The following is a 25,426-nucleotide window of genomic DNA, read 5'->3' as shown; positions in this document are numbered from 1 at the left end:
TAGCTGGGGACAATGAAGAGTGCTTGCACAGTGTACTGCTGTACCTCTGCAGCTCATTGTTGGATCAGTACAAGATATATGTTGGAACACAATGTAAATACCTTTGTGGATTCACGTTTCCAGTATTTCAGTACTGTGTGTGTGTGTGTGTGTGTGTGTGTGTGTGTGTGTGTGTGTGTGTTCGAACCTTTAAGGGAAGAAAGAATGTGCTCAGCAATGAAAAGATTCCTATAACAAATTTGGTACAAAAGTGATAACAAAATCAAGGATGCATAATAAATTCATAATAAAATATCAAAATGACTGCTGGAATTATTCAACTCCTATGTAAGGAAAAACCACTTGCTACAAATTACTAAATATTTTCCTGCATACGCAATTGTTGATCACAGGTAAATATTTCCGAGCTCTGAAGCAAACAACAAGTCTAGATGAAAATGCACTTATCTATGAAAGGTTGATAAGTGGTAAAATTTACCATTCCATACAGGAGGTCGAGAGCCCTAAGCCTTATAGACTCATCTTTGTCATCTAAACACTGCATAATTAGATCTTTATGAGCCTGGACTGACTTAGGGTGAGTCTTCAATATTTTTGACATTGCCAGCAATCCAAGATATTTCACTGCAAAAGAAAGTACTTTAAAACATACAACAACAGATGCTGTTAATGTTTGTTAATACTTACTGAGAAAATCCATGGATTACCAAAAGCCTTACGCCTTCAGAAAGTCATAAAAAAGGAAAGAGATACAATGTTCCCATAAGTATTAATTTGCATTTCTTTTCAATTTTAATTAATCTGTCAAGCCCTTAGAAAAAGAGAATAATACTTAGTGTGATTATTTCCACCAAACAAAGATGAAATATAAATCTGCAAAAACCTCCTGATTTGTTATTAGAACAGAGCACAACGTACTACAAACAATGTTAAAAAATTACAACGAGTCACATTTACATATTCACAAGTAGTTTTGAGTGCATTAGCAATTATCTTTAGATGGTTCTATATGCATTTTAATCACTTTTCTGCATAAAAGTCTTTATGTCTGAATCAAAGCAATGATGAGTTTCCATAAAATGTTTCAAAGGTTACCATCATTGTCTACATCATGAAGAAAATACTGATGCAGAGAACATGGCAAGTGCCATAACCTAATTCCCCAGAAACTTTGCTGAGTGGAAGAGCAGTCAAAATAAGCAAACACAGGTCTCTGCTTAGCTGTAGACACTCAGCAGTTTCTGAGAAAACAATGGTCAAGGTTTTCAAAGTACTTCATATACCTTTAAGCAAGTAAATAGTACAACCAAACAGTAGCACACAGTGACCAGCATCGCAGCTTTGCAATTTTGCACCCCGTACTCTAAACACAATTATTATTTTTATTTTTGTTTCTCATTTATCTACCCATCTACGTGAATCTTTTTCCAATGTATATTGAAATAATGTTGTCCTTATTTGTCTACTAACTGTATGTCTGATGAGAGAAAATAAAATAAATAAATAAATAGAGAAAATTATTTGAAATTGTTTTCGGTGAAATTTGTGTATTGTATCTGGATTCATAACCAATTGCAAGCACCAGTTTTCTGTAAAATGGTCTGTTACGGTTCTATTGCCACAAAATTACTGCCAATGCATGAAACCTTCAGCAATGTTATCGACTTTTCCTTCCCGAGTGAGATTTATATGAAGAAATGTCACTGTGGCAAACCTGCTTCAGTGCAATGCTTGTGATATTTGGAATTTCTATATTTCTACAATCAGCAACCAAGGGAATGCATCAAATCTTCCTGAAGAATAAACATAAGAATAAAATATAAGAACATAAGAACTGGTGTAAGAATGAAATATAACAATTTGAGAATTTGAAAAGATTGTAATGCCTGAAAATGCCATATATACATCTAGAAGGGACTTCTGATAAGTAATGCAACACTTTTTTTTCCACAACCAATTTCACTTCAGAAAAATGCGGATTTTGTTGCGGGACATCACGGAATATTTCCATTTCAGCTCCTATAGATTTATGAATTTCTGATAGGTGACGGTTCTATACACAGTCTTTAAAATGGCGTCTATAACGGAGGTGCGTTCCAAGCAGAGTGATGTCACTGAATTTCTTTTGGCAGAAAACCAGAGTATCACAGATGTTCATAGGCACTCGCAGAATGTCCATGGACACATGGCAATGAACAAAAGCACTGTGAGTTGTTGGGTAAGGTGTCTGTAATAATCGCAACAAGGTCACGCAAACATGTCATATTTCCCACATGCTGGCTGACCGCACAAAGCTGTGACTCCTGCAATGTGTTCATCGCTACAAAAATGAAGTCAAACTTCTCCTTTTCCATGACAATGCATGGTCTCATAAGTCTGTACACCCAAGAGCAGCTCACAAAACTTCGACTGTTCTCCCTCATCCATCCTACACCAGGATCTCGCACCTTCCGACTTCCATCTGTTTGACCCAATGAAGGATGTACTCTGCACGAAGCAGAACATGGATGATGTGGAGGTTTTTAATGCAGCAAGATGTTGGCTTGAACATCAACCAGTAGAGTGGTACCATGTGGGCATACAGACACTCCCCCCCAGGCAAGGTGGTATAAAGCTGTCACACTGAATGGTGATTATCTTTGAAAATAAGGTTTTGTAGCCAAAATAGTGGGGAATAGTATGGTGTTTTGAAATCCTGAATAAAACCAACCTGCTTTCATAAAAAAGTGTGTTCCAGTACTTACTGAATGCCCCTTTATTATGTAATGAATGTGAGGCACTTATTGTGAAACCCAGTTATACATTTACAATTAATATAACGCCCAACTTTCCACCTAACTTGATAAGGCATGTATGTGCAGTAAACCTATAGTGACATGAGTAGATAAATGAAAAAATAAATTAATTAAAACAAGGATAAACAATAATTGGGTTTCGAACATAGGGCACAAAAGTGAGAGGCTGCAATGCTAACCACTGTTCTACTATTTTGGCCGAGATAACTGCCGCTAAAAGGCATCTAAATTATGTCAAAAACTTTGAACTTGAATTTCTGAGAAATGGTCGAGAGTCTATGAAAAAACCGAGACACATTGTTTGCATATTTTCACCCCCCTTCCACTGAGAAAAGTTTCTGGGAAATCACATTATGGCACCTGCCATGTTCCCCTTGTGAGTGAAAATTTATGTAATAAAAGCACCTGAAAACTATACACACACATTACATTATCAATGACATTTGGCACAGCCACTTTTTGCAAGCTCACATTAATTACTGTTTCTGTTCAATAAATGACTCAGTTCTGCTACTTGCCACAGTAACCCTTAGGCACTACATGGCAATGTTGAGTGTCTCCAAAGAAATACTGCAGATTTACAAAGTGTGATCAGGTGGCAGACGCTAGAGCTATATACTGAACAGATGTGCTAGGAAAGCTTTAAGAATCACTACAGTTCCATTGTTATGAAAACATACTGAATTCTAATTATATTATAATCATTAGAAATATTGTTAGACTTAAAAAAACATTTACAACTCATCTTTGGCAGTCAGGTACCCAAATGATGATCATGCTCACATTTTCTGGTTATTATTTTTTTATTATTAAAATACTTAAAGCTGCCATCAACTCTAAGGTTGGTTTGAACATCATAATGCTTTACTACGCAAGATCCCATTGTATATGGTATTATATTCCCTTCCTCTGACTTTTGAATCTCCTCAAGCAGCCAATTATAAGAGAACTTACAGTTTATCGTAGACTCCAAACCATAGTGCAAATCGTCATTTTTTGCATCAACAAACATTGCCACTGGTGTAAGAAGTAACAAGTAAGAGATAAAAATCCTAAGATCAACTGAGGATCGAACCACAGACCTTTGAATTTGTAGTCTGACACTTCACTACTGAGCTACCACACCACACTACATTACAAAATCCACTGCACATGTCAATGTGTTATCTCCATCAAATTAATACTACATAATACCACAATATAGTATACACACTTTTTGTTCAAATTTTGGCACTCTAGTCCTCATTAGGTAAAGGCATGAAACACTGAACATACTGTTTATTTGCATCCACAACTGCAAATGTTTGCAGTCAAGCAACAAATCAGTACCTGGGCAGCCACAGAGCTATTCTTCAGACTTTTTATTTTTAATATCTGATTTTTATGAGAATAGATTTTCTGATACACCAATTTATACAACTGTGGATATATCTTATTACTTACAGCAATATGAAATTCATATATGCTAAATATCTATTGTCACCTTTGTACGCCATTCTTTCTGTTGCTAATGTTACTCATCCTATTAAAAGTGTATGCACTGCAACTGTCCTTCAGCAACTACAATACTCTGCACCATGTGGCATTTATAACGCTCTAATTATGATCAAAATTCATGAGAACGTAAAATAGGTGTACTGTTACATTAAAAATTACAACACACCAGTATGCCATGTGCACGACTGGAAATACAAGCGCATTCTCCCACACCCGTCCCTGAATATTGTATACACTGTAGTTGTCAAGATGGTTTCATACAGAAATTTGCTGTATGTGGTAATAAATGTGAATATTACCAAACAAAAAGTTTAATAAATTGGGTTTGCAAAACACTAACACTAATTATTAACATAGACTAGAAAGACTGGCAGAAGCTGACACCGGGGAAGATCAGTTTGGTTTCCGGACCAATATAGGATCTCAAAAGGCAGTACTGACATTACAATTTATCTTAGAAAATACACTGAAGAAACATAGACCTATGTTTATAGCATTCGCAGATTCAGAGAAAGCTTTTGACAACTTTGACTGAATACACTCCCTCAAATTATTAAGCAGCAGGAATAAAATACCAGGAGTGAAAGGTTATCTACAATTTGAAAAGAAGAGAGACTCCAGTTACAAAAGTCGAAGGGCATTGAAGAGTGGCTGTAGTTGAGAAGGGAGTGAGACAGGGTTGTAGTCTATCCACATTACTCAAGCTGTACACTGAGCAAGCACTGAAGCAAAACAAAGAGAAATTTGGAAAATGAACTAAATTTTGGGGAGAAGAAATAAAAATTTGAGGTTTGGTGCTGAAATTTTAATTCTGTCAGAGATGGAAAAGAATTCTGAAGATCAGTTTTGCATAATGGATAATGTCTTGAATAGAGGTTATATAATGAACATTGTCTTTTAAAGCAAGGGTAATAGAATGTAGTTGAATTAAACTAGGCAATGCTGAGGGAATTACATTAGTAAATGAGACATTAATTTAATAGAGGAGTTTTGATATTTGGGCAGCAAAATAACTACTGAAGGCAGACGTAAAGAGGGCAGAAAGCAAGAACAGCATTTCTGGAAAAAAAAAAAAAAAGAGTATTTTAACACATAAAATGTTATGAAGTCTTTTCTGAAGCTGTCTGAAGAGTAACTTTTTATGAAAGTGAAATGTGGGTGATAAACACTACAAATAAGGAGAGAGAATAAGCTTTCAAAATATGGTGCTACTGACGAATACTGAATATCAGATGGGATGATCTGATTTAACTAATGAAGGCACTGAATGAAAGTGTTGCAAAATTAAATTTATAGAGCAACTTGATTACATGAAAGGATCAGCTGATAGGACTTATCTTGGGGCATTTCAGAATAGTCAATTTGGAGGTGGAAGGAAGTGCTTGGCGTAAAAAAAATAGTAGAGACGGGCCAACATTTTGCTATAGCAAGCTGGTTCAAAAGGATGTGACTTACAGTATTTATGCAGAGATGGAGAGGCTTGTGCAGGATACACTGGGATGGAGAACTGCATTAAATCAGTGTTCAAACTGAAGATGACGATGACAAGTTTATTTGGTGCATGTAGTTTGCAACATGCTCTGTGAATTATACAAACTTATAGATTCAAATGTAACTAAATTTACTTTTGTTGTTACACCTTAAAAAATATAAAATTAAAAGATAACAAAAAGTATCCATTTGTTACAATTTGCCTTTGACACACACTCTGACATAGCTATGTTGGTTCAGTGACGAAGTACTCTTTGAATGAAAAGTTCTTGGGTGAACAAGCAGACTGTTGAGATATATGCACACTATATAAACAACAAACCAAGTTATCATCAGATGGGCCGACAGACTGTTGGCAGGTACATTAATTTTCTACAGTGTGTTTAGAGACTTAATACATCATCTTAAGTTATCGTTGATAGTGTAGAACGGCCAGGCGAGACCCTCATGTATAACTTATACTTTTAGATGAGATAAATACGGAAGTTTCAGCACTAAATGGAAGTGGCTGAGGATTTTTGGCCTTTCAAACTTCAACATGTCTACATTTAGTGAGCATAATTACATGATAAAATTTTTGTCTAACTGAATAAAAATGCTTCTGTGATTTTTGACAAATTGAAGACCGGTTATTGGTGAGCCTGCTTTGTCCTGTTCAGCCTATTTTTATTCACATGATGCATTTCAAGATGATCAGGAACATTGCAAATTGCAAGAAGGAGAAAGTGCACCTATTACAGGACTGACAGAGACAACAACCATTACTGGGCACTGGAGACTGATTAGTTACTCTGGAGCAAAAACAGAATCATTTATTTGTTCTGCTACGAGAATCAGTGTGTTGAAGAGGAGGGTGATACAGGATGGCAAAATATCTCTGCAGACACAACGTGCGTGTATTGTTAAGAGCCATAAATGAAAAAGTAGCACAGAGTGAGTGCAACATGACCAATCACTACTAAAAGAACCATGTATAGAAGTCTATGAGTAAGGACACTGTCATCACATTCTTTGATTACAAACACACGGTGTACACTCATACACTGCAGCATACTACAGATGGGTCCTGGGCCAATTTTCACAGACAGATTAAAACATGCAACTATTAAACCTCTTCATACGAAAGGTGACAAGACAAATAATTATCATCCAGTTTCCATACCGAGATCATTTTCTGAAATATTCAAAAAAGTAATGTACTCAAGAGTCGTCTTACATTGAAGTAGAAACAATTTACTTAACTTATCACAATTTGGATTACACAATTTTTGCTCAACTCAGAATGCTATTTATTCATTCACTCACCAAATATTACAAGTCTTAAATAACAACATTTCACCCTATGGAATTTTCTGTTACCTTTCCAAGGTGTCACACTCTTAGATAAACTTAAGATTTTATCGAATTGATAGCATTATACACAATTGGTTTTAATAACACTTAACAAACAGTTTGCAAAAGGTTGTGCTGAATAATTCAAGCAATGTTGGAAGGGTTGAAAATTTTAGTGACTGGCGAAATCAAAAAGCATGTCCCACAGAGTTCAATTTTGGTTCCACTCCTATTCCTTATATATGTGAATGACCTTCCACTTAACAATCAACTAGCAGAATTGGTACTTTTTGTAGATGATACTAGTGAACCATAGATTTTCATGTTGGTAGGGGCAAAACATCTTTCCCATACATGTGATTAACAAATTTTGATTTTGAGGACATTGTTATCAGCTCATTATTTTCTCCTATTGGTTTGTACAGTGCGCCTGTAGTACCTGGTCAATGTTATAATAATATACAAGCCAACTATATAATTACAGTAAAACCTGTTTTTACATTACTGTGCCAAAAAGGTAGGAATTTAAGGAGATGGGACCTGGGTAAACTAGAAGAACCAGAGTTTGTACAGAGATTCATAGGGGGCATTACAGAATGATTGACAAGAACAGAGGAAAGGAATACAATAGAAGAAGACTGGGTAGCTCTGAGAGATGAAAAAGTGAAGGCAGCAGAGGGACAAGTAGATAAAAAGACTAGGGCTAGTAGAAATCCTTGGGTAACACAAGATATATTGAAATTAATTGACGGAAAGAGAAAATATAAAAATTGAGTAAATGAAGCAGGAAAAAAGGAATACAAACATCTGAAAAATGAGATAGACAGGAAATGCAAAATGGCTAAGCAGGAATGCTACAGGACAAATGTAAGGATGTAGAAGCCTGTATCACTAGGGGGAAGATTGATGCCACCAACAGGAAAATTAAAGAGACCTTTGGAGAAAAGAGAATCACCTCTATGAATATCAAGAGCTCAGAGGGAAAAACCAGTCCTAAGCAAAGAAGGGAACGCAGAAAAGTGGAAGGAGCATATAGAGGGTGATGTACTTGAGGGCAATGTTATGGAAATGGAAGAGGACGTAGATGAAGACGAGATGGGAGATATGATACTGTGTGAAGAATTTGACAAAGCACTGAAAGAATTAAGTCGAAACAAGGTCCTGGGAGGAGACAACATTCTGTTAGGACTACTGATAGCCTTGGGAGTGTCAGCCGTGACAAAACTCTTCCATCTAGTGAGCAAGATGTATGAGACAGGCGAAATATCCTCGGACTTAAATAGAAACATAATAATTCCAATTACAAAGAAAGCAGGTGCTAACAGGTGTGAAAATCACTGAACTATCAGTTTAATAAGTCATGGTTGCAAAATACAAACATTAATTCTATACAGACAAATGGAAAAACTGTTAGAAGCTGACACTGGGGACGATCAGTTTGGATTCCGTAGAAATGGTTAAGAAAAGATAAACCTATGTTTATAGTATTTGTAGATTTAGAGAAAGCATTTGACAATGTTGACTGAAATATTCTCTCTCAAAATCTGAAAATGGCAGTGGTCAACTACAGGGAGTGAAAGGTTATTTATAATCTGTACAGAAACCAGATGGCAGTTATAAGAGTCGAAGAGCACGAATGGGACGTAGTGGTTGGGAAGGGAGGGAGACACGGCTGTAGCCTATTCCCCATGTTATTCAATCTATATATAGAGCAAGCAGTAAAGGAAACAAAAGAAAAATATGGAATAGGAATTAAAATCCAGGGAGAAGAAATAAAAACCTTGAGGTTTGCCAATGACATTGTAATTCTTCATGGCTGGTTCTCCCTCTCTCCTCCTTCACCATATTGCCTTTATTTTGTTATCTGGTATGATTAACTTTTTCTTGTTATGTATTTGCTTTGATGCCTATCATTTTCTTTAATATTCTGCAGTATGTCTTGTAACCATTATTTGAATTTCGAAGAAGTAAGCTTTTGTGAAGTGCTGTGTAGTGCAACTGTTTTGTTACACCAACAGGCATTTGAGGTTTCTGGAGATGTGACACCTAATGATGTGGGAACTGAAATGGTGAACCATTCATTCTCTAGGATGGCAACATTTCCAAGATGGAACTCTCACCATGGATATTCTCCTTAATGGTACCGTATACCCACGACGTAGTTTTGTCGTTCGGCCGATGGCCAGTTGCATTTCATTTTATTATAGCTTACTAGTAATGCTCAGGATTTGCTGACATGTAACTTTTCTTTGCCTATCAGGTGTGCATTGTTCAGAGGTACTAATACCCCGAATATTCTGGCTAGAGAAATGTAAATTTAATTTTGCATTTCTCATCATATATATGAACCATATGTTATTTAATTTTTCCTAGGATTGTCATTTATGTGATTATACTTCATTTTTTACATGTTTGTTTAACACAGTACAGCATTTCATTTTTTTAAAGCCAGCAAGAAGGAAAATTGGATGTGCCTCTACGAAGAACGCAACCATGTTTCTGGAGAATGTCTTCGTATGTGTTGAAAATAAACTGATGGTTCATATGCTTCTTGTCACTGTCACTGGTCTTACTGTTGATAACTTTTACGCCTACATTTACATGCATATTTTGCAAACCATGTAAGTGTATGGCAGTGGGTAAGTCCTAATATACCATTAGGATATTCTCCCATTCTATTCACCTATGGATCAGGAGAAGAGTGACAGTGGTTCTTCACACACTGTAATTAATCTAATCTTGTCTTCACAATTCCTATAGGAGTGAGTCATACTGTGTTAAATATATTCCTAGATTCATCGCCTTGTGTTGGTTCTAGAAACTTTCTAAGTAGGTTTTCATAGAATAGTGTCAGCTAGTTAAGTTCTTTCAGCACCTTCGTGATACCATCCCATGGGTCAAAAAACAAACCTGTGACCATTTGTGTTACCTTTCTTTGTATCTCTTTAATATCCCCTGTTAGTACTGTTTGATATGGGTCCTACACACAAGAGCAATATTCTAGGATGGGTCGCACAACTGTTTTGTATGCAGTCTCCTTTGCAGACAGATGCATTTCTTAGTATTCTACCAATGAGCCGAAGTCTGCCACCTGCCTTACCTATGACTGAGTTTATGTGATTTCATATCGCTCCAAAGTGTTACATCCAGGTATTTGTATGAATTGACCTACTCCAACTGTGACTCACTGATATTATTGTCTTAGGTTTTTTAATTTCGTGAAGTGCACAATTTCACAGTTTCGAACATTTAAAGCAAGTTTCCAATATTTGAACAACATTTAAATCTTATCAGGATTAGACTTAATATTTGTGCAATGTCTTTCAGGCAGTACTTCATTATAGATTAGTGCATGCCCTGTGTAAAGTCTGATGCTACTATCAATACTGTCTGCAAGGTCATTAATATACAACATGAACAGCAAGTGGCTGAACATATTTTCCTGGCTCCTAGGCATACACCCGAAGTTACTCCTACATCTGTTGACGACTGTCCACAGAAGATAACTTGCTATGTCTCCCCTACCAAAAAATCTTCAATCTAGTCACAAATTTCACTTGATGCCCCATAAAATGGTACTTTTGATGATAAACATAGTTACAGTACTGAGTCAAATGCTTTTTGGAAATCAAGAAATACTGTATCTTTTTTACTGCCTCGAACCATGGCTTTCAACATGTCATGTGCAAAATGCGTGAGTTGGATTCCACATGATCTATGTTTTCCGAATCCAACCTGTTTGGCTTGGAGATTGTCATTCTGTTCAAGATACTTCATTATGTTCCAGCTTATAACATTTTGCATGATTCTACAACAAATATATATCAAGGTTATTGGATGATAGTTTTGTGGATCACTTCTGCCACCCTTCTTATAGGCAGGTGTGGCCTGTGTTTTCTTCCAACTACTGGGCACAGTTTTTTTGTTTGAGGTGTTTATTACCAATGTAGCTAGCAGAGCAGCTAACTCAGCTGCAAACTGTGAACAGAATCTAATAGGGATTCCATCAGGCCCTGGAGCTTTGTCAGGTTTTTAAAATTTCAGATGTTTCTTAACACTGCTGACACTAATATCTATTTCACCTGTTTTTCCAGTGGTAAGAGAATTAAACTGGGGTAATACCACTGGACATCCCTTTGTAAAGGAACATTTGACAACAAAGTTAAGAACTTCTGCCTTTACTTTGCTACCCTCAATTTTAGTTCCTGTCTCATCTTTGGGTTTTGTGAAAGATCTTTCGATGCTATTCTGCTACGATAGTCACTAGAGGCTTCATGCATTACTCCCTTGACAGCCAAATGCATTTCATTCAACATCTCTCTATTTATAGCCCTCCAATTTGTTTTACACCTATTATGAAGTAGTCTTTGTTTCTTTACAGTGATTGTACACCATGGAGGGTCCCTACCATCATGAACTGTTTTACTGGGTACATATTTATCCACTGTACTGTCAACTGTTCTTTTAAACTTGCGCAATAATTCCTCTAGATGCTCCTTCCCTGAGTGAAAAGTTCAAGTTCCTCACTGAGACACGACGCAAATGATGATTTGTTTCCATCCTGATAGGGGTTTCAATCTATCTGTACCATGTAGTTTTCAGATAAGGCATGTAGTAATGTTTCGCGTGAGACCACATATGGGTACACACACACACACACACACACACACACACACACACACACACTGTGATAGTTATAAAATGGTTATACAACCACCTTCATACATGTTCAAAGAATGATATTTCTTAGAGAAAAATACAATGATTTTAAATTAATTATCCTTTTCGTAATTCAACTTTCAACCTCTTATCAAGTTATTCGTTACTCCAGTTCATTTTATAACTCTCTTTTATATGCTCTCTATCTTTTTAAACCATTTTACCAATATTTTCATGTTATTTTAGTGGTAATTTTCCAGGTACTTGAGAACATAATAATCGAGGCCCTGTGGTTACAGGTTTTCTTTGCATACTCGTAAACTAAATGAATTCTCATAAGGGGCACCTGCTCCCTCAGTCCCCTTCACCCCTCCCCCTCCCTGCAGACAACACTTAATAAACCCCATTACAGAGAAAGCCACAGGAGAGATCGTTTATGATGATTTCTAAATAATTATTAAGTGGCTCTCTGAAAATGGACTCACTCTAAATTTGGATAAAACATACTGCATTCATTTCTGTACAACAAATACCAACAACTTATGTAGAACATGAACAAGAGTCAGTACATAGAGCAGAATGCTCCCAATTTTCAAGTATACACACTGATGAAATCTTTAACTGGAAGAAACACATTATCAAGCTTCTCAAACAATTCACTTCAGTTACCTTTGCTCTTCGTATAATTGCTAGTCTTGGAAACAAATGAATCAACCTCCAGACATATTTTGAATATTTATATTCAATAATGTCTTGTAGATTAATTTACTGTGGTAACTCAATAATTAATTAGCTGATGAAATTCATCATAAATAATCCATCACAATTTGAGGCGTGAAGTGATGTTCGTACATTAGAGGAAAGAATGACCTTAATTACCCATCATTCAAGCTGTCAGTGGCTCAGACAGCAACACCAGCAGCAGCAGCAGCAGTAGTAGTAATAGTAGAGACTCTTGAAGGGTGTAACAAAGTACAGCCTTACCCATTTCTTCTAGGACAGGCAATAGAGATGGGGCAAATGCATCACACTGGGTGATGAATAAGTAGAAGATAATAACAGTCTGAATTTGTAAACGGCCGAATTTTTTTTGAGTACAAGTGCCAGTCCTTATTCAATGTCCCTTGTGAATTACACCAATGTTTTAAAAGGTTTGGTTGGTTGGTTGATTTGGGGGAGGGGACCAAACAACGAGGTCATCGGTCTCATCACATTAGAGAAGGATGTGGAAGAAAATTGGCTGCGCCCTTTCAGAGGAACCATCCCAGCATTTGCCTGAAGCAATTTAGAGAAATTACAGAAAACCTATATCAGGATGGTTGGACGTGGGTTTGAACCATTGTCATCCCAAATGCGAGTCCAGTGTGGTACACAAAATAAGGAGAGTCATATCTTTAAGACAGAGTAAACAAAACATTTTGCAAGCTGGATTTTGTAAACAACACTGGGAAATTTGTGAATGGTCCAAGATTCAACAGACAAGGTGAATAAAAGCTCTGATGAAAATTCTCATGCACAAGGTGGTTAGATTCATCATAACAATCTATATTGATCTACAGTCACTGTCAAAACATGACATGTTGTAAATTAGTCAGGCATCTGAAATAATGATGATGAAAGGTTTAAAAGGGTTAAACTGCCTGATTATCAGTCCTGCAATTCAAAGGAAAATGACAGAAAAAGGTATGACAAGAGAAAGAGAGAACTGTCAGTTTCAGGATTTATGACCATGTCACTGTGGCTGAAAATGTTCATGATGATAGCTTTTGCAAGATAGTTATAAGTAAGATAAAACCCAGGCAGCTACGGCCTGTAGCTGACCAATGAAGGATACACCAAGGGTCACCAGAGCCAGCACAACTAAAATGGGGTGAGAAACTAAAATGAGAGGACAGACTAGATAGCAAATTAGCTTTAACAGTTAGATGAACAAAATACGAATATAAAAGTTTACTCCACAGTAATGTTGTCTTTAACACAGAAAGGGGTGCACAATAATGCAACAATTTTTTTTTTTTTTTTTTTAAATAACGTACCCAGTGCTCTACAATGTCTGACAGACAGCAAAGTAAAATTTTAAAACAAACTGAAAAAGTTTCTCCTATTTGTGGAAGAATTCTTATTATTGTAGTGTGTAAAAGTTTGTGGGCAGGAATTACTAACTCAGATCTGTACATTTTATTTAAAAAAGGAAAAGCTTATAAATTTTCAGCTTGTAGCCACATTTGCAAATTAATTTCCATTATGAATGTAAAATGACTCACTCTATATGATTACAATTTATCATACAAATGATCCATGGAACTCGAAACAAGCTAACTAACTAAAAATGCATGACAGTGCAGACGGAGTACGTAGCCTAAGATCACTAGGGGGCACAAACCGCAGCAAGATGTACACCATCCACAACCACCCCGCACAACGGACATTGAGGTGCATTAAATTTTGTTATAAAACCTACTTTCCCTCAGAAATAATAGAAATTTAGTAGCTGCTGTTCCATCATATGCAAGTATCTGAGGAAAGCCTATCTCAGATCAGACAGTGGGACACACTGTGTAAGAATATGGGCTATCATGAGATGACTACAACAGCTGCATTCAGGGGAGACCTCATGACACAAAAGGAACGTTTATCTGTCAAATAAATGCGACTGAAAAATCTGAGGATGTGTTTTATGTTGTCATTGCTAAGGTGTTTAAGCATTTGATTATGGCTTTTGTTTAAGTCAATGGGGCTGTGTTGCAACATTCTACTAAAGCACTATGATTCAAGGCCTTGTGTACAGAAGGATATGAACTTTTGCTCTGCTACGAACCTCTGGGTCAGCAAAATAAGTTGGCAGTTACTGCATGAGGACACCTGGGCGAAGTGTGCTGTGAAACATTCAGCAAAGAGTGTGCGATCAGAACAGATATCGCCAGTGAGGGAGACGCCCGGAATTCCTGTGGATGGTGAATGGCAGCAATTGTGGTGGAGTCTAGAAAATACTTGAGACAATGGGGTGTGGGCTATCACAGAAGATACATACTGTTCCCAACATACCTGCTTGGCCTTTTCTCATGCCAATAGCATCTTGTACCACTCCTCTGATGTCACTCAAGAGTCACTGTGGAGGTGAAATCTTACCAGTTGGCTTCCTGAAGGGATCAATGTGGTGCATGTTGCACTGGTTGGTGGTCTGAGAAAGAGTGTGATAGGATAGTGCTCACTGTAACAAAGGCTGCCACGGATGGACCACTGGATTAATGGTGAGATATTTGAGCGGCAGACTGTAATGTTTATCGCCGAGTATGTGTGGGCCATACTGAAATGTATCATAGTTCGTGTGTTAAGTAGACAGACTTCCAGTTCCAAAATTAATTGTTCCATTTCTTGGTCCCTGCTAGATGTGGTTTTGCTACCCAAAGAGGATTGTGGGCATTGAAGTACTCCTGTAGGAGGAAAGGTGGACGTATCTGTTGCAGCAACTCTACCAGCTTGTAGTATGGTGTGGATCAGTCTGGGGGAGACGGATATTACACACTGTTACTGTAACTAATAGGCAGACACAAACAGCCACAGCTTCTAAGGCAGTGGTTAACAGCACCTGCTCAATGAAAGTGTGAGTGTACGAGTATGTTGTTTCCTCAAGACGCCCTCTCAGCATTAATGCAATTTGTAATTTTTAATAGTAGGATAGTAGGGGGGATGGATTTCCGAGAATATTTTCTCCTGAATTGCCACACTGACTATAGAGTAAGTAGCCATTAATTGATGGAGTTCAGCCATGTGGCAATGGTAGTCATTACAGTTCCACTGAAGGAACATCAGACTGGGATCTGAGAAAACAGCGAACAGGAACCAGGAATAGGATTACTTTGCTGCTGAATCATGTTCCACCTGAATGTGTGAATCTTCATCAATATCCATGGGCTTGAACTCTTGGACCTGGTGTGTGTGTGTGTGTGTGTGTGTGTGTGTGTGTGTGTGTGTGTGTGTGTGAGAGAGAGAGAGAGGGGGGGGGGGAATTAACGATTGATGGGAGCAGCAGAATTCAGTTAAACTTTCAATTTACCCTTCTTGTCCCTGGGAGGTTTCAGTTTCTGTTAGTTTCCCAGTCTTAATTCCTTGCACACAAGATGATAATTCTTTCCTGCAATCCACATCCTGCGGCCCCATTAGCCACTGGTTGATGGTAGACTGCGGGTCTGTTTCGTCCTGTGGAGGGCACCTAGACAGGTATCCTCTTCCCTGATGATGCTGGAGGACGACGAGGCATCTCCAGCTGCTCTGATAGAGTGGTTACCATCAGTGCTGTGGGTTTGGGAGTAAAGGGAGCTGATGTTCCCTCCCTCAACTGCCCCCTGAAGACATACTGCTAGTACCAGGAGTTGCCATCTGAGTCCTTGTCATAACCATAGGTGTGGATTATGACACAATGCAAGCAAAGTTAGACACCATATTAACCTGGTGGAGTCATTCAAACTTTTTCTTAGCATCTTGTTGAGACAGATGGTTAAGTGTTTTATATTCTTCAGTTTTCTTCTCCCTCTTGAAAACTGAACAAGTCACCAAATGAGGGGGACAGAATTCACGGCAGTTTACACATGGAGGGATTTATTTGCAAGGGCTGCCCTTGTGCAATGTCCTTCCACATACCCTACAAGTAGCACCATTAGTGCAGCAGGAAGACGTGTTTAACTCTCTGACACTTGATGCATCTAGTAGGAGGAAGAAAATACGACCTGACATCTCATCTATAAACCACGGTCTTAATATTCTCAGGTAAAACACTTCCATCGAAGGCCAGGATCGAAGATCCTGGTGTCCACTATATTACCTCGCTGGATGCAACGAACAAAATAGACTCCGTGCCGCTCTAGGTTAGCATGCAGTTCATCTACTTATAGCGTTAGGTCCGGATGGAAGGTGACACCTTGAATCCTCTCAGGTTTGTTATGAGGGAAAATGGCAACTGGTATATCCTTAAGCTTGCCACAGGGCTGAAGTGCCTGTGGTTGGTGAGCAAGCAATGTTTCCATCAGCAAAGATCTGTTTCTCATCCTCTCTACTGCAACAACTTTTCTGAACCAATCCTCAATAGTTTCAATGAAACACAGAGGCTTCAACATTGTGAAAGATTATCTCTCAGTTCCAGAGCATACCAAGAACTGTACACCTCCATTTCTCCTTGCCCAACTCTCATACCACGATGTAGGCAAAGACAAACATCACCGGGTTATAAGCCTCTGCACTAACATCTCGTTTTCTATCCACTAAGAAGGCCATGTTGCCACAGCCACTGGTATAGATCCATTTTATTGTGGATCATCCACCCCGATGCCACTTATGCTGATTGGAGGCTCTTCCCATGAGCACCACCCTGTGCAAAGGCTACCTGGCATAGTAACTGTTGCTAGATGTCAGATTGGATAAGCACCTACTTCTTAGTTTACATGCTGAGACTACGGCTTGGCATGAGCAGTGCGATCTCTCTGTTCTCGGGGGGGGCTACAACTGCAAGGGTACATGGCAAGGCCCCCTGGCCTCTCCCCAAACACACACTAGGAATTGGCTACCATGCTGGATTTCAGTGTGAATATAAATCCAACTCTATTAGTTGGTATGGAAGATAACAGAGCACGATGGATAGATTTTGCATCACGTAAGGTGTCCTTCCCCAAACGACTCGCACTTCTGTGAAATTCAGAAAAATGGAGGTTAAAACTCTGAAGGAGTATCATAAGTAATTATGCCAAAAGATTGTGAAAGGAGTGAAAATTGACAGGTTTCATAATAATGGCCACATCATCAATGTAAAATCTTCAGTAGGTATAAGAGTCCTTTTAGTCGCCTATTATCACATGCAAGGAATAACTGCAGGTCTATTTTAGCCCCCGATGCCACAAAGGGAGGCATCTAACACTAATTCCGTTACAGCTCTTTCATAAACAAAAACATATACTTAAAACTGAAAAATTGGTATGGAAAACATTACAAAGCAACAAAAGATGATTATGGATTTAATAATGTTTGATTGGTTAAAATTTTGTACATTAAGACTTCAAGAATGTACTTTGAAGTGGACAGTAAGCCACAGTGTTGTCTTGCTTTTGAGATTAAACGCATCCCTGATATAATTTCGAAGTATTTATTACCTTACCAACGAAACATAACTAACTTACACCAAAGAAAAAAGAAGAAGAAGAAGGAGGAGGAGGAGGAGGCGGCTTCAAAGATTATATTGATTTGTAAATGTGTAAGTATTACTCACAATTCTGATCCGAATCTTCGATTAGTATCCTGAGCTTCTGGACACACAGCTGTAAATATAATATTTATGTGAGACTACCTTAGAATTGCTTCACAAAAATACAAATACATCAAACATACACCTAACTCCTCACTACAGTAATATATCTTACAGCAAGAGCAAATCATGTTAAATATCGAAGAACCCCAGAATATTTTCACCATTCAACAGATGGTGCGCCGATATGAAACTTCCTGGTGGATTAAAACTGTCTGCCAGACATTTGCCCTTTGCAGTCAAATGCTCTCCTGACAGATACCCAAGTACACATCACAATCTGTTCTCACAGCTCTACTTCTGCCATTCTCCACAATTGCCTTTCATCCCGGAGTGCTAGTCTTGCAAGGTTTGTAGGAGAACTTCTGTGAAGTTTGGAAGGTAGGAAATTAGGTACTGCCAGAAGTAAAGCTTCGGCATGAGTCGTGCTTGGGTAGCTCAGTCGATAGAGCACTTGTCCGCGAAAAGCAAATGTCCTGACTTCAAGTCTCGGTTTTAAACTGCTGCACTCTATCTGTTAGTATTATGACAATACTGGAGGCAGTGTGTGTTGTGTAGCACAGAAATGTTTTTTAAAAAAAACATGCAAGCTTGAAGATACCAGTGACATAGAACTATCAGGTTGGAGGTGGTAGAGTATTTTGTTAACTGCAGTGCTTTGTAATAACAAATGGAGGCCACAATGTTCAGATCACAGATTTACTTCAAACTCTGTATGCATTTAGTAGTCCATTAGGACAACATAATGTGCAAGTAGTAAGGCATACTACTAGGACAATTTCGAGAAAATCACAAGAGAAGTTTTATTAGTTGTGTATGTACTGGTGTGTTGCGACTGAATATAACACAGTGGCAGTCTAGTGGTTAGTGTTTAACCACTGTAATTGATGAATTGCTGGATTGAGGCCCTGCTCAACATTTTTATTTCAACGCTGGTCATATTAGTTCATATATATGACATCTGAAAGGTAACAGAATGAAAAAAATGTGTATTTGCATGAATTTTTTAGTTTGTAGACACCACATGGTGTTCTCTTTTGCCAGTCTCATTACTTTTATATTTGTCTCCAGTGGAATATATCCACCTTTTGGCTTCTTTTCGGCTGGCTCATTATCCTTCTCATCAGAAAAATCTTCAACTTCACCGAATAGAACTACATCTACTTTGTCAGAATGAATGAGATCTTTGTCAGCAATACATATCTTTTATACTAACATTTTGAAAGTAGGCCAATAAAGATTTTCTCCAACCGCCACTGCAACTGCAGAAGTCATTGCTAATGATTCCGTATCAATAAGACCTGGTTCTTGAAGAGGACTGTCAGAGTGCACAAAACCAACTTATAACTGATGTTTTGCAAACTGCATTATGCATTGAATCTTCATGAAGTTCATCACCTACAGTAGTTAATGAATTAGGGGTCACCTCCATTTTTGCAGTGAAAAGGCAAATTTAGTGATTTTTTAAAAAATAGAACATACACTATTCATTCTTGCTACATTAGCAAGGTCTCAGTGCTACACAAGTTAACTGGCAAACGGGGCTGCTCTCTGTCTCTGCAGGTCAAAGCATCCAGATGCAAAGCAGTTCTGAGTACCTTACTCGATTGTAGCTATAATAGATTTCAAGAAAACTGTGTGCGTTTGGTCATTTACTTATTGATAATTATCAATATAATATTAATCATAATAATTAAAAATTAATAAACAGCCAAATATCAATGGAAATCTAATAATAGTTCATGCAAATACACATGTTTTCTTTTATTCTGTTACTTTTCAAGTGTCATACATTTGAAATACTATGACAAATGTTAAAAAAAAATATGGTTACAGACCTCTACACCTAACCACTAGACAGCCACCATCTTGTGCTCATAATCACTATGCACTAGTACATATTCAACGCACAACACTTCTCTTGCAATTTTCTCGAGAGTGCCCAAGTAGTACACCTTATTACTTGCACATATTTGGTTTCCTAATGCAGCACTAAAACTGAACACAGTATGAAGTAAACCTGTGATCCAAATGCCATGGCCTCCCCTTGTAAGATATAAGAGTACAAGACTTTTTATTTAAATCCACGAGGCATAGTCACTCTCTGCAAGTAATGAGAGTTGAAAAAATTTACGCACACTTAGCAGTATACATTTTTAAATCATGCATTTAAGTATTAAGCATTTGGCGTACATAGCAATTCATGTTCACTGGTGAAACTTTAACATACTACTTGGTAACATAATGCAATGAAACACTGAGTGACATCATCAGTATACATGAATCTGGCACTAATACAAGGTATGTTCAGAAAGTAAGTGTACTAGTTTTTCGTATTTTTTTAAAGAAAAGATGTATCTGAAAAAAAATTACATGATATTGTTGATTATTTTTCCACATAATCATCACCCTGTTCAATGTATGTGGTGAGCCATAGCACAAGCTTCTTTACGTCCTCTTCAAAGAACTCTGATGCCAGCTCCTTCCCCCACTTCAGAAACTTTGTGCATGTGTTTGTCAGCTGAAAATTTATTTTACTCATTTGTGACTCCAGGGAGATGAAAATATGATACCCTGAAGACGACAAGTAAGGAGAATATGGGGGAGGTTCAAAACATGGCAATCACCTGAGTCCAAGAGCCCCTTGGTGGCTAAGGCTGTGTGAAGATGGGCATTGTCACGCAACAAGTGCACTCTTCTCATCAGCATTCCCCTCCTTTTGTTCTGAATGCTCCTTTTGACTTTTTTTTAGGGTCTGCCAATGTCATCGTGCATTTATGATCTCTCCATGAGATGGGAATTAGACCAAAATGATGCCTTTTGGATCCCAAAACACTGAGTTCATTTTTTTTTTGCCCAAAAATGTGGTTTTGAATTTTTTGGCTGATGGGGAATTGGTGTGATGCCAGTGAGATGACTGTCTTTTTGTCTCAGGTGTGTAATGAGCCACTCATGTTTCATCTTGTCACAATAGGGCTCACAAAATCCTCACCTTTCAATTAAAGTCGTTCAAGAAAGTCGCGGGTGCAACTGACCTGATTTTTCTTGTGATACTCTGTCAGCTATTTTGGGACCCATCTTGTGCATAGTTTCTGGTATCTCGGCATTTCTGCGAGTGTCTCATATAAGAGAGTTCGAGAGAGTTGTGGAAACACTGTAGAAATTTCATCCAATGTCAACTGATGTTCTTCACAAATAGTTCACTGATTTTTTGCACCAACTCCTCAGTTAAAACGGAAAACCTTCCACTCCTCTGACGTCATGAACATTTTTTCTGCCTCCACTAAACTCCATACACCACTTAAACACATTTGTTCTGGTCATAAACCTTCACCGTGACCCCTTTTCGATTCACAAAAATATTTCAGTTGGTGTTATCCTTCTGCAAGTAGGAAGCACATCATAGCACGTGGCTTGCACTTGGTGGGATTTCTTACCAACACCTTCTACACAACTAGTCACTACAATGTGAGTTTATGTACTACCATGTTTCTGTGATGCATGTTCTGGTCAGTGTTGCCAACCCTCAAGAAACGCAAAACCACAGCCTGTTATGGACACAGTGCACTTACTGTCTGAGCATGCCTCATAGTAAGAAAAATTAGATATGCACACTATAAATTGTAGTCACAGGTCTGCCCGGGAATCGAGAAAATACATGTTTAAACAGGAGCAATACACAAAGAAGTGAAACTCAAGAATTAACAATGATGAGCTGAACGAGACTCACTAAAATTAAATGAATGGAACTAATGAGGATGAAATCAGTGAAAACTGTGACATGAAATAATATATGAGAAATTCACTCAGAAATGCTGACCTTTTAATGTAATGAATTATGTCAAGACAACTGAAAATTTATATCACAAGAAATTTAAACCTGCATTTTGTGCTTATTGTGAGCAGTTGCCTTAACAATTCAGGATATCCAAGCATGTAGCCATCACCAACTTTCATTTTCATTCGTGTTACCCTCCTAGTACTCCTAAATATTGCAATCACTGGTTCTCCTACTACATGAGAACAGCACCAATGTGGAACATATTTAGTGGAAGCACCACACTGTTCCAGGATCTTGGTCTGACACAAATGTTCATCTGTAATGACATATTAACTATATTGGAGTTCCATCACTTTTGCACATATTTCCCTGATATCATTTCATGCCAATACATTTCACTGATTTCATTCACACTCATTCCTTTCACTCCAATTCAGTGAATTTAATTTGACTGATTTATTTCCTATGGCAAGGTAAACCAACGTGAGAGAGATGTCAAAGAAGCATAGGAGAGGGTGATTTGTTTACTTTCGTGGCTTTAGCTTAGTAAAATGTGGTTAGTTGGTTGGTTTGTGGGATCAAAGGGACCAGACTACTAGGGCCATCAGTGCCTTTTTCCACGAACTTGAAACACCCACAAAGAATAACAAAAAACAATGGAGATGACACAGGACAAGACAGACACAGACAGAGACCAGAAAAAAGTAATTAAAATCACACCGAGTGTGACAGTGGTTGGCCGACCATAGAAACACATAAGGAAAAGCCAACCGCCAAGAAACACACTAAAAACCCCAGTCTATAATAGTGCCAAAGACCAGACTCAACACAAGAAAAACGACAAACACTTAGGTGAAGTGATAAAAACCCCTTGCATGAATAAAACTCAAAACTAAATCTGCCATCGCAACGTCATCTGATAAAAGTGCAGGAAGCGTATCAGGCAGTGCAAACGTCTGCCTGAGCGGAGATAAAAGCGGGCAGTCCAACAAGATGTGGATCACCGTCAAAGCTGATCCGCAGCGACAGAAAGGTGGGTCCTCGCGGCGCAATAAATAGCTGTGTGTTATCCAGGTGTGGCCAATGCGCAGCCAGCAGAGGACAACAGAGTCCTTGCGAGAGACCCGCAAGGAGCAACGCCACGCACCGGTAGCCTCTTCGATGGCCTGAAGTTTGTTGGGTGAAGGAAGGGTGCGCCATTCTTCACCCCAGGTGCAAAGTACCTTCTGCCGCAAAACTGACCTGAGGTCATTCTCCGAAAGGCCAATCTCCAAGGCTGGTGCACTGACAGCCTGTTTGGCCAGCGTGTCAACATGTTCATTTCCTGGGATGCTGACATGACCCGGGGTACACACAAAGACCACAGAGTGGCCACAACAAGCAGGAGTATGGGTGGACTCTTGGATAGCCATCACCAGACGAGAGTGAGGGAAACACTGGTTGATAGCTCGTAAACCGCAGTCACTACAGATAACGAAGGACTCACCTGAGCAGGAGTGGATATACTCTAGGGCGCGAGAGATGGTGACCCGCTCGGCAGTGAAAACACTGCAGCCAGCTGGCAATGAGTGTTGTTCATAATGATCCCCTAGAGTAAGAGCATAACCAACACGAACCGTCAATATAGACTACGTCAGAGCCTTGAAATGTGGCAAGGATTGAAAGATAGCGGCAGTGGAGGGCCTCAGGAGGGACTGAGTCCTTTGGGCCCTGTGCCAAATCGAGCCGAAGGCATGGGCGGGGCACACACCATATGGGTACGCACAAAGGGGCCCGGAAAAGATGTGGGAGAGGGAAAAGCTCAAGCCCAGAGAGAAGAGCTCTGACGCAAACTGCGTAATACACCCTGACCGGCGCCGCCGTTCCGGAAGACGGACGACCGATTGAGGGAACAAGAGACGATAATTGGGATGCCCAGACAAGCTCAAACATGTGTAGCATAAGTGGCCAGTAATCATTGGGGCCAGAACTGCAATGGAGGGACACCCGCCTCCACAAGTATGCTGTTGACAGGTCTTGTCTGGAAAGCTCCAGTGGCGAGTTGGACCCCACTGTGAAGGATGGGGTCAAGCAACTGCAATGCGGAAGGTGGTGATGAACCGTAAGCCAGGCTCCCATAATCTAGACGGGACTGAATTAATGCCTGGTACAGCCGAAGAAGGGTAGACCGATCGGCACCCCAGCTGGTGTGACTCACGCAACGAAGAGCGTTAAGATGCCAATGCCACCAGCACGTCTGTTTAAGCTGCCAAATATGAGGGAGCCAAGTCAACTGGGTATCAAAAACCAAACCCAAAAACCGATGTGTCTCCACCACAGTAAGAGGTTTGCCGTCAAGATAAAGCTGTGGCCCAGGGTGAACAGCGAGTCGCCGGCAGAAATGCATAACGCAGGTCTTGGCTGCCGAAAACTGGAAGCCATGCACTACAGCCCAAGACTGTGCCTTTTGGATAGCGCCCTGCAGCTGCCGTTCAGCAGCTGGAATGCTGGTGCAGCTATAGTATAGGCAGAAATCGTCAGCACACAAGGAAGCTGAGACAGACGTTCCCACCACCACAGCGAGACCATTAATTGCAATTAAAAAGAAGCAGGCACTTAAGACAGATCCTTGCGGCATACCATTCTCCTGAACTCGGGAGGAACTATGGGAGGCCACAACTTGCACGCGGAAAGAATGAAGCGACAGAAAGTTTTCTATGAAAATTGGGAGTGGACCCCAAAGACCCCAACCATGAAGTGTAGAGAGGATGTGATGATGCCATGTCGTATCTTATGCCTTCCGCATGTCAAAAAAGACGGTGACCAAATGCTGCCGGCAGACAAAGGCCGTACGGATGGCAGACTCCAGGCACACCAGATTACTGGTGGCAGAACGGCCCTTATGGAATCCACAATGAGACGGAGCCAGAAGGCCCCGAGACTCAAGTAGCCAACTCAACCTCCGGCTCACCATGTGTCTGAGCAGCTTGCAAAGAATGTTGGTGAGGCTAATGAAGTGGTAGCTGTCCACCTCCAGTGGGTTCTTGCCAGGTTTCAACATGGGGATTACAACGCTTTCCCGGCATTGTGACGGTAACTCACCCTCCACCCAGATATGGTTGAAAAGGTCTAGGAGGCACCGCAGGCAGTCCACCAACAGGTGTTTGAGCATCTGACAGTGGATGCGATCTGGTTCGGGAGCCGTACCAGGGCAAGTGGCTAGGGCACTTTGGAATTCACACTCACTGAACGGAGCATTGTACGATTCAGGGTGGCACGTGTGAAATGAAAGGCTCCGACGTTCCAACCACTCTTTCAGGAAGCGGAAGGCCAGTGGGTAATTCGCAGAAGTGGAACTCTGACCAAAATGCTCCACTAAGCAGTTTGCAATTGTTTCAGAGTTAGTACAGACTGCTCCATTCAGTGAAAGTGCAGGTAAGCTGACGGGGGTCCAATAGCCAGAGTCGCCTAATCTTGGCCCAGACCTGTGATGGAGAGGTACGGAGACCAATGGTGGAGTCATATCTTTTCCAGCATTCCTGCTTACGTTGGCGAATGAGGCGGTGGGCTCATGCACGGAGCCATTTAAAGGCGATGAGG

The 25,426-nt window shown here is 39.5% G+C and overlaps 1 protein-coding gene across 3 annotated transcripts in view; it reads right to left on the bottom strand.

Annotated features, from left to right (window-relative positions):
- LOC126183502 (AP-3 complex subunit delta-1) overlaps positions 1-25,426 on the bottom strand; it is a 258,274-nt gene that overhangs the window by 108,164 nt on the left and 124,684 nt on the right. For all 3 annotated transcript variants that reach the window (XM_049925545.1, XM_049925544.1, XM_049925546.1), the window contains 2 exons: positions 18,031-18,079; positions 479-624 (listed from right to left, as the gene is read on the bottom strand). In XM_049925545.1, coding sequence (XP_049781502.1) covers positions 479-624; positions 18,031-18,079 — 195 coding nt within the window. The remainder of the gene's footprint in view (positions 1-478; positions 625-18,030; positions 18,080-25,426) is intronic.

The sequence above is a fragment of the Schistocerca cancellata genome, chromosome 4 (genome assembly GCF_023864275.1).
Source record: "Schistocerca cancellata isolate TAMUIC-IGC-003103 chromosome 4, iqSchCanc2.1, whole genome shotgun sequence".
Classification (NCBI taxonomy): domain Eukaryota; kingdom Metazoa; phylum Arthropoda; class Insecta; order Orthoptera; family Acrididae; genus Schistocerca; species Schistocerca cancellata.
Note: the sequence above shows the minus strand (reverse complement) of the source record. Positions and strands in the feature narration are given on the sequence as shown.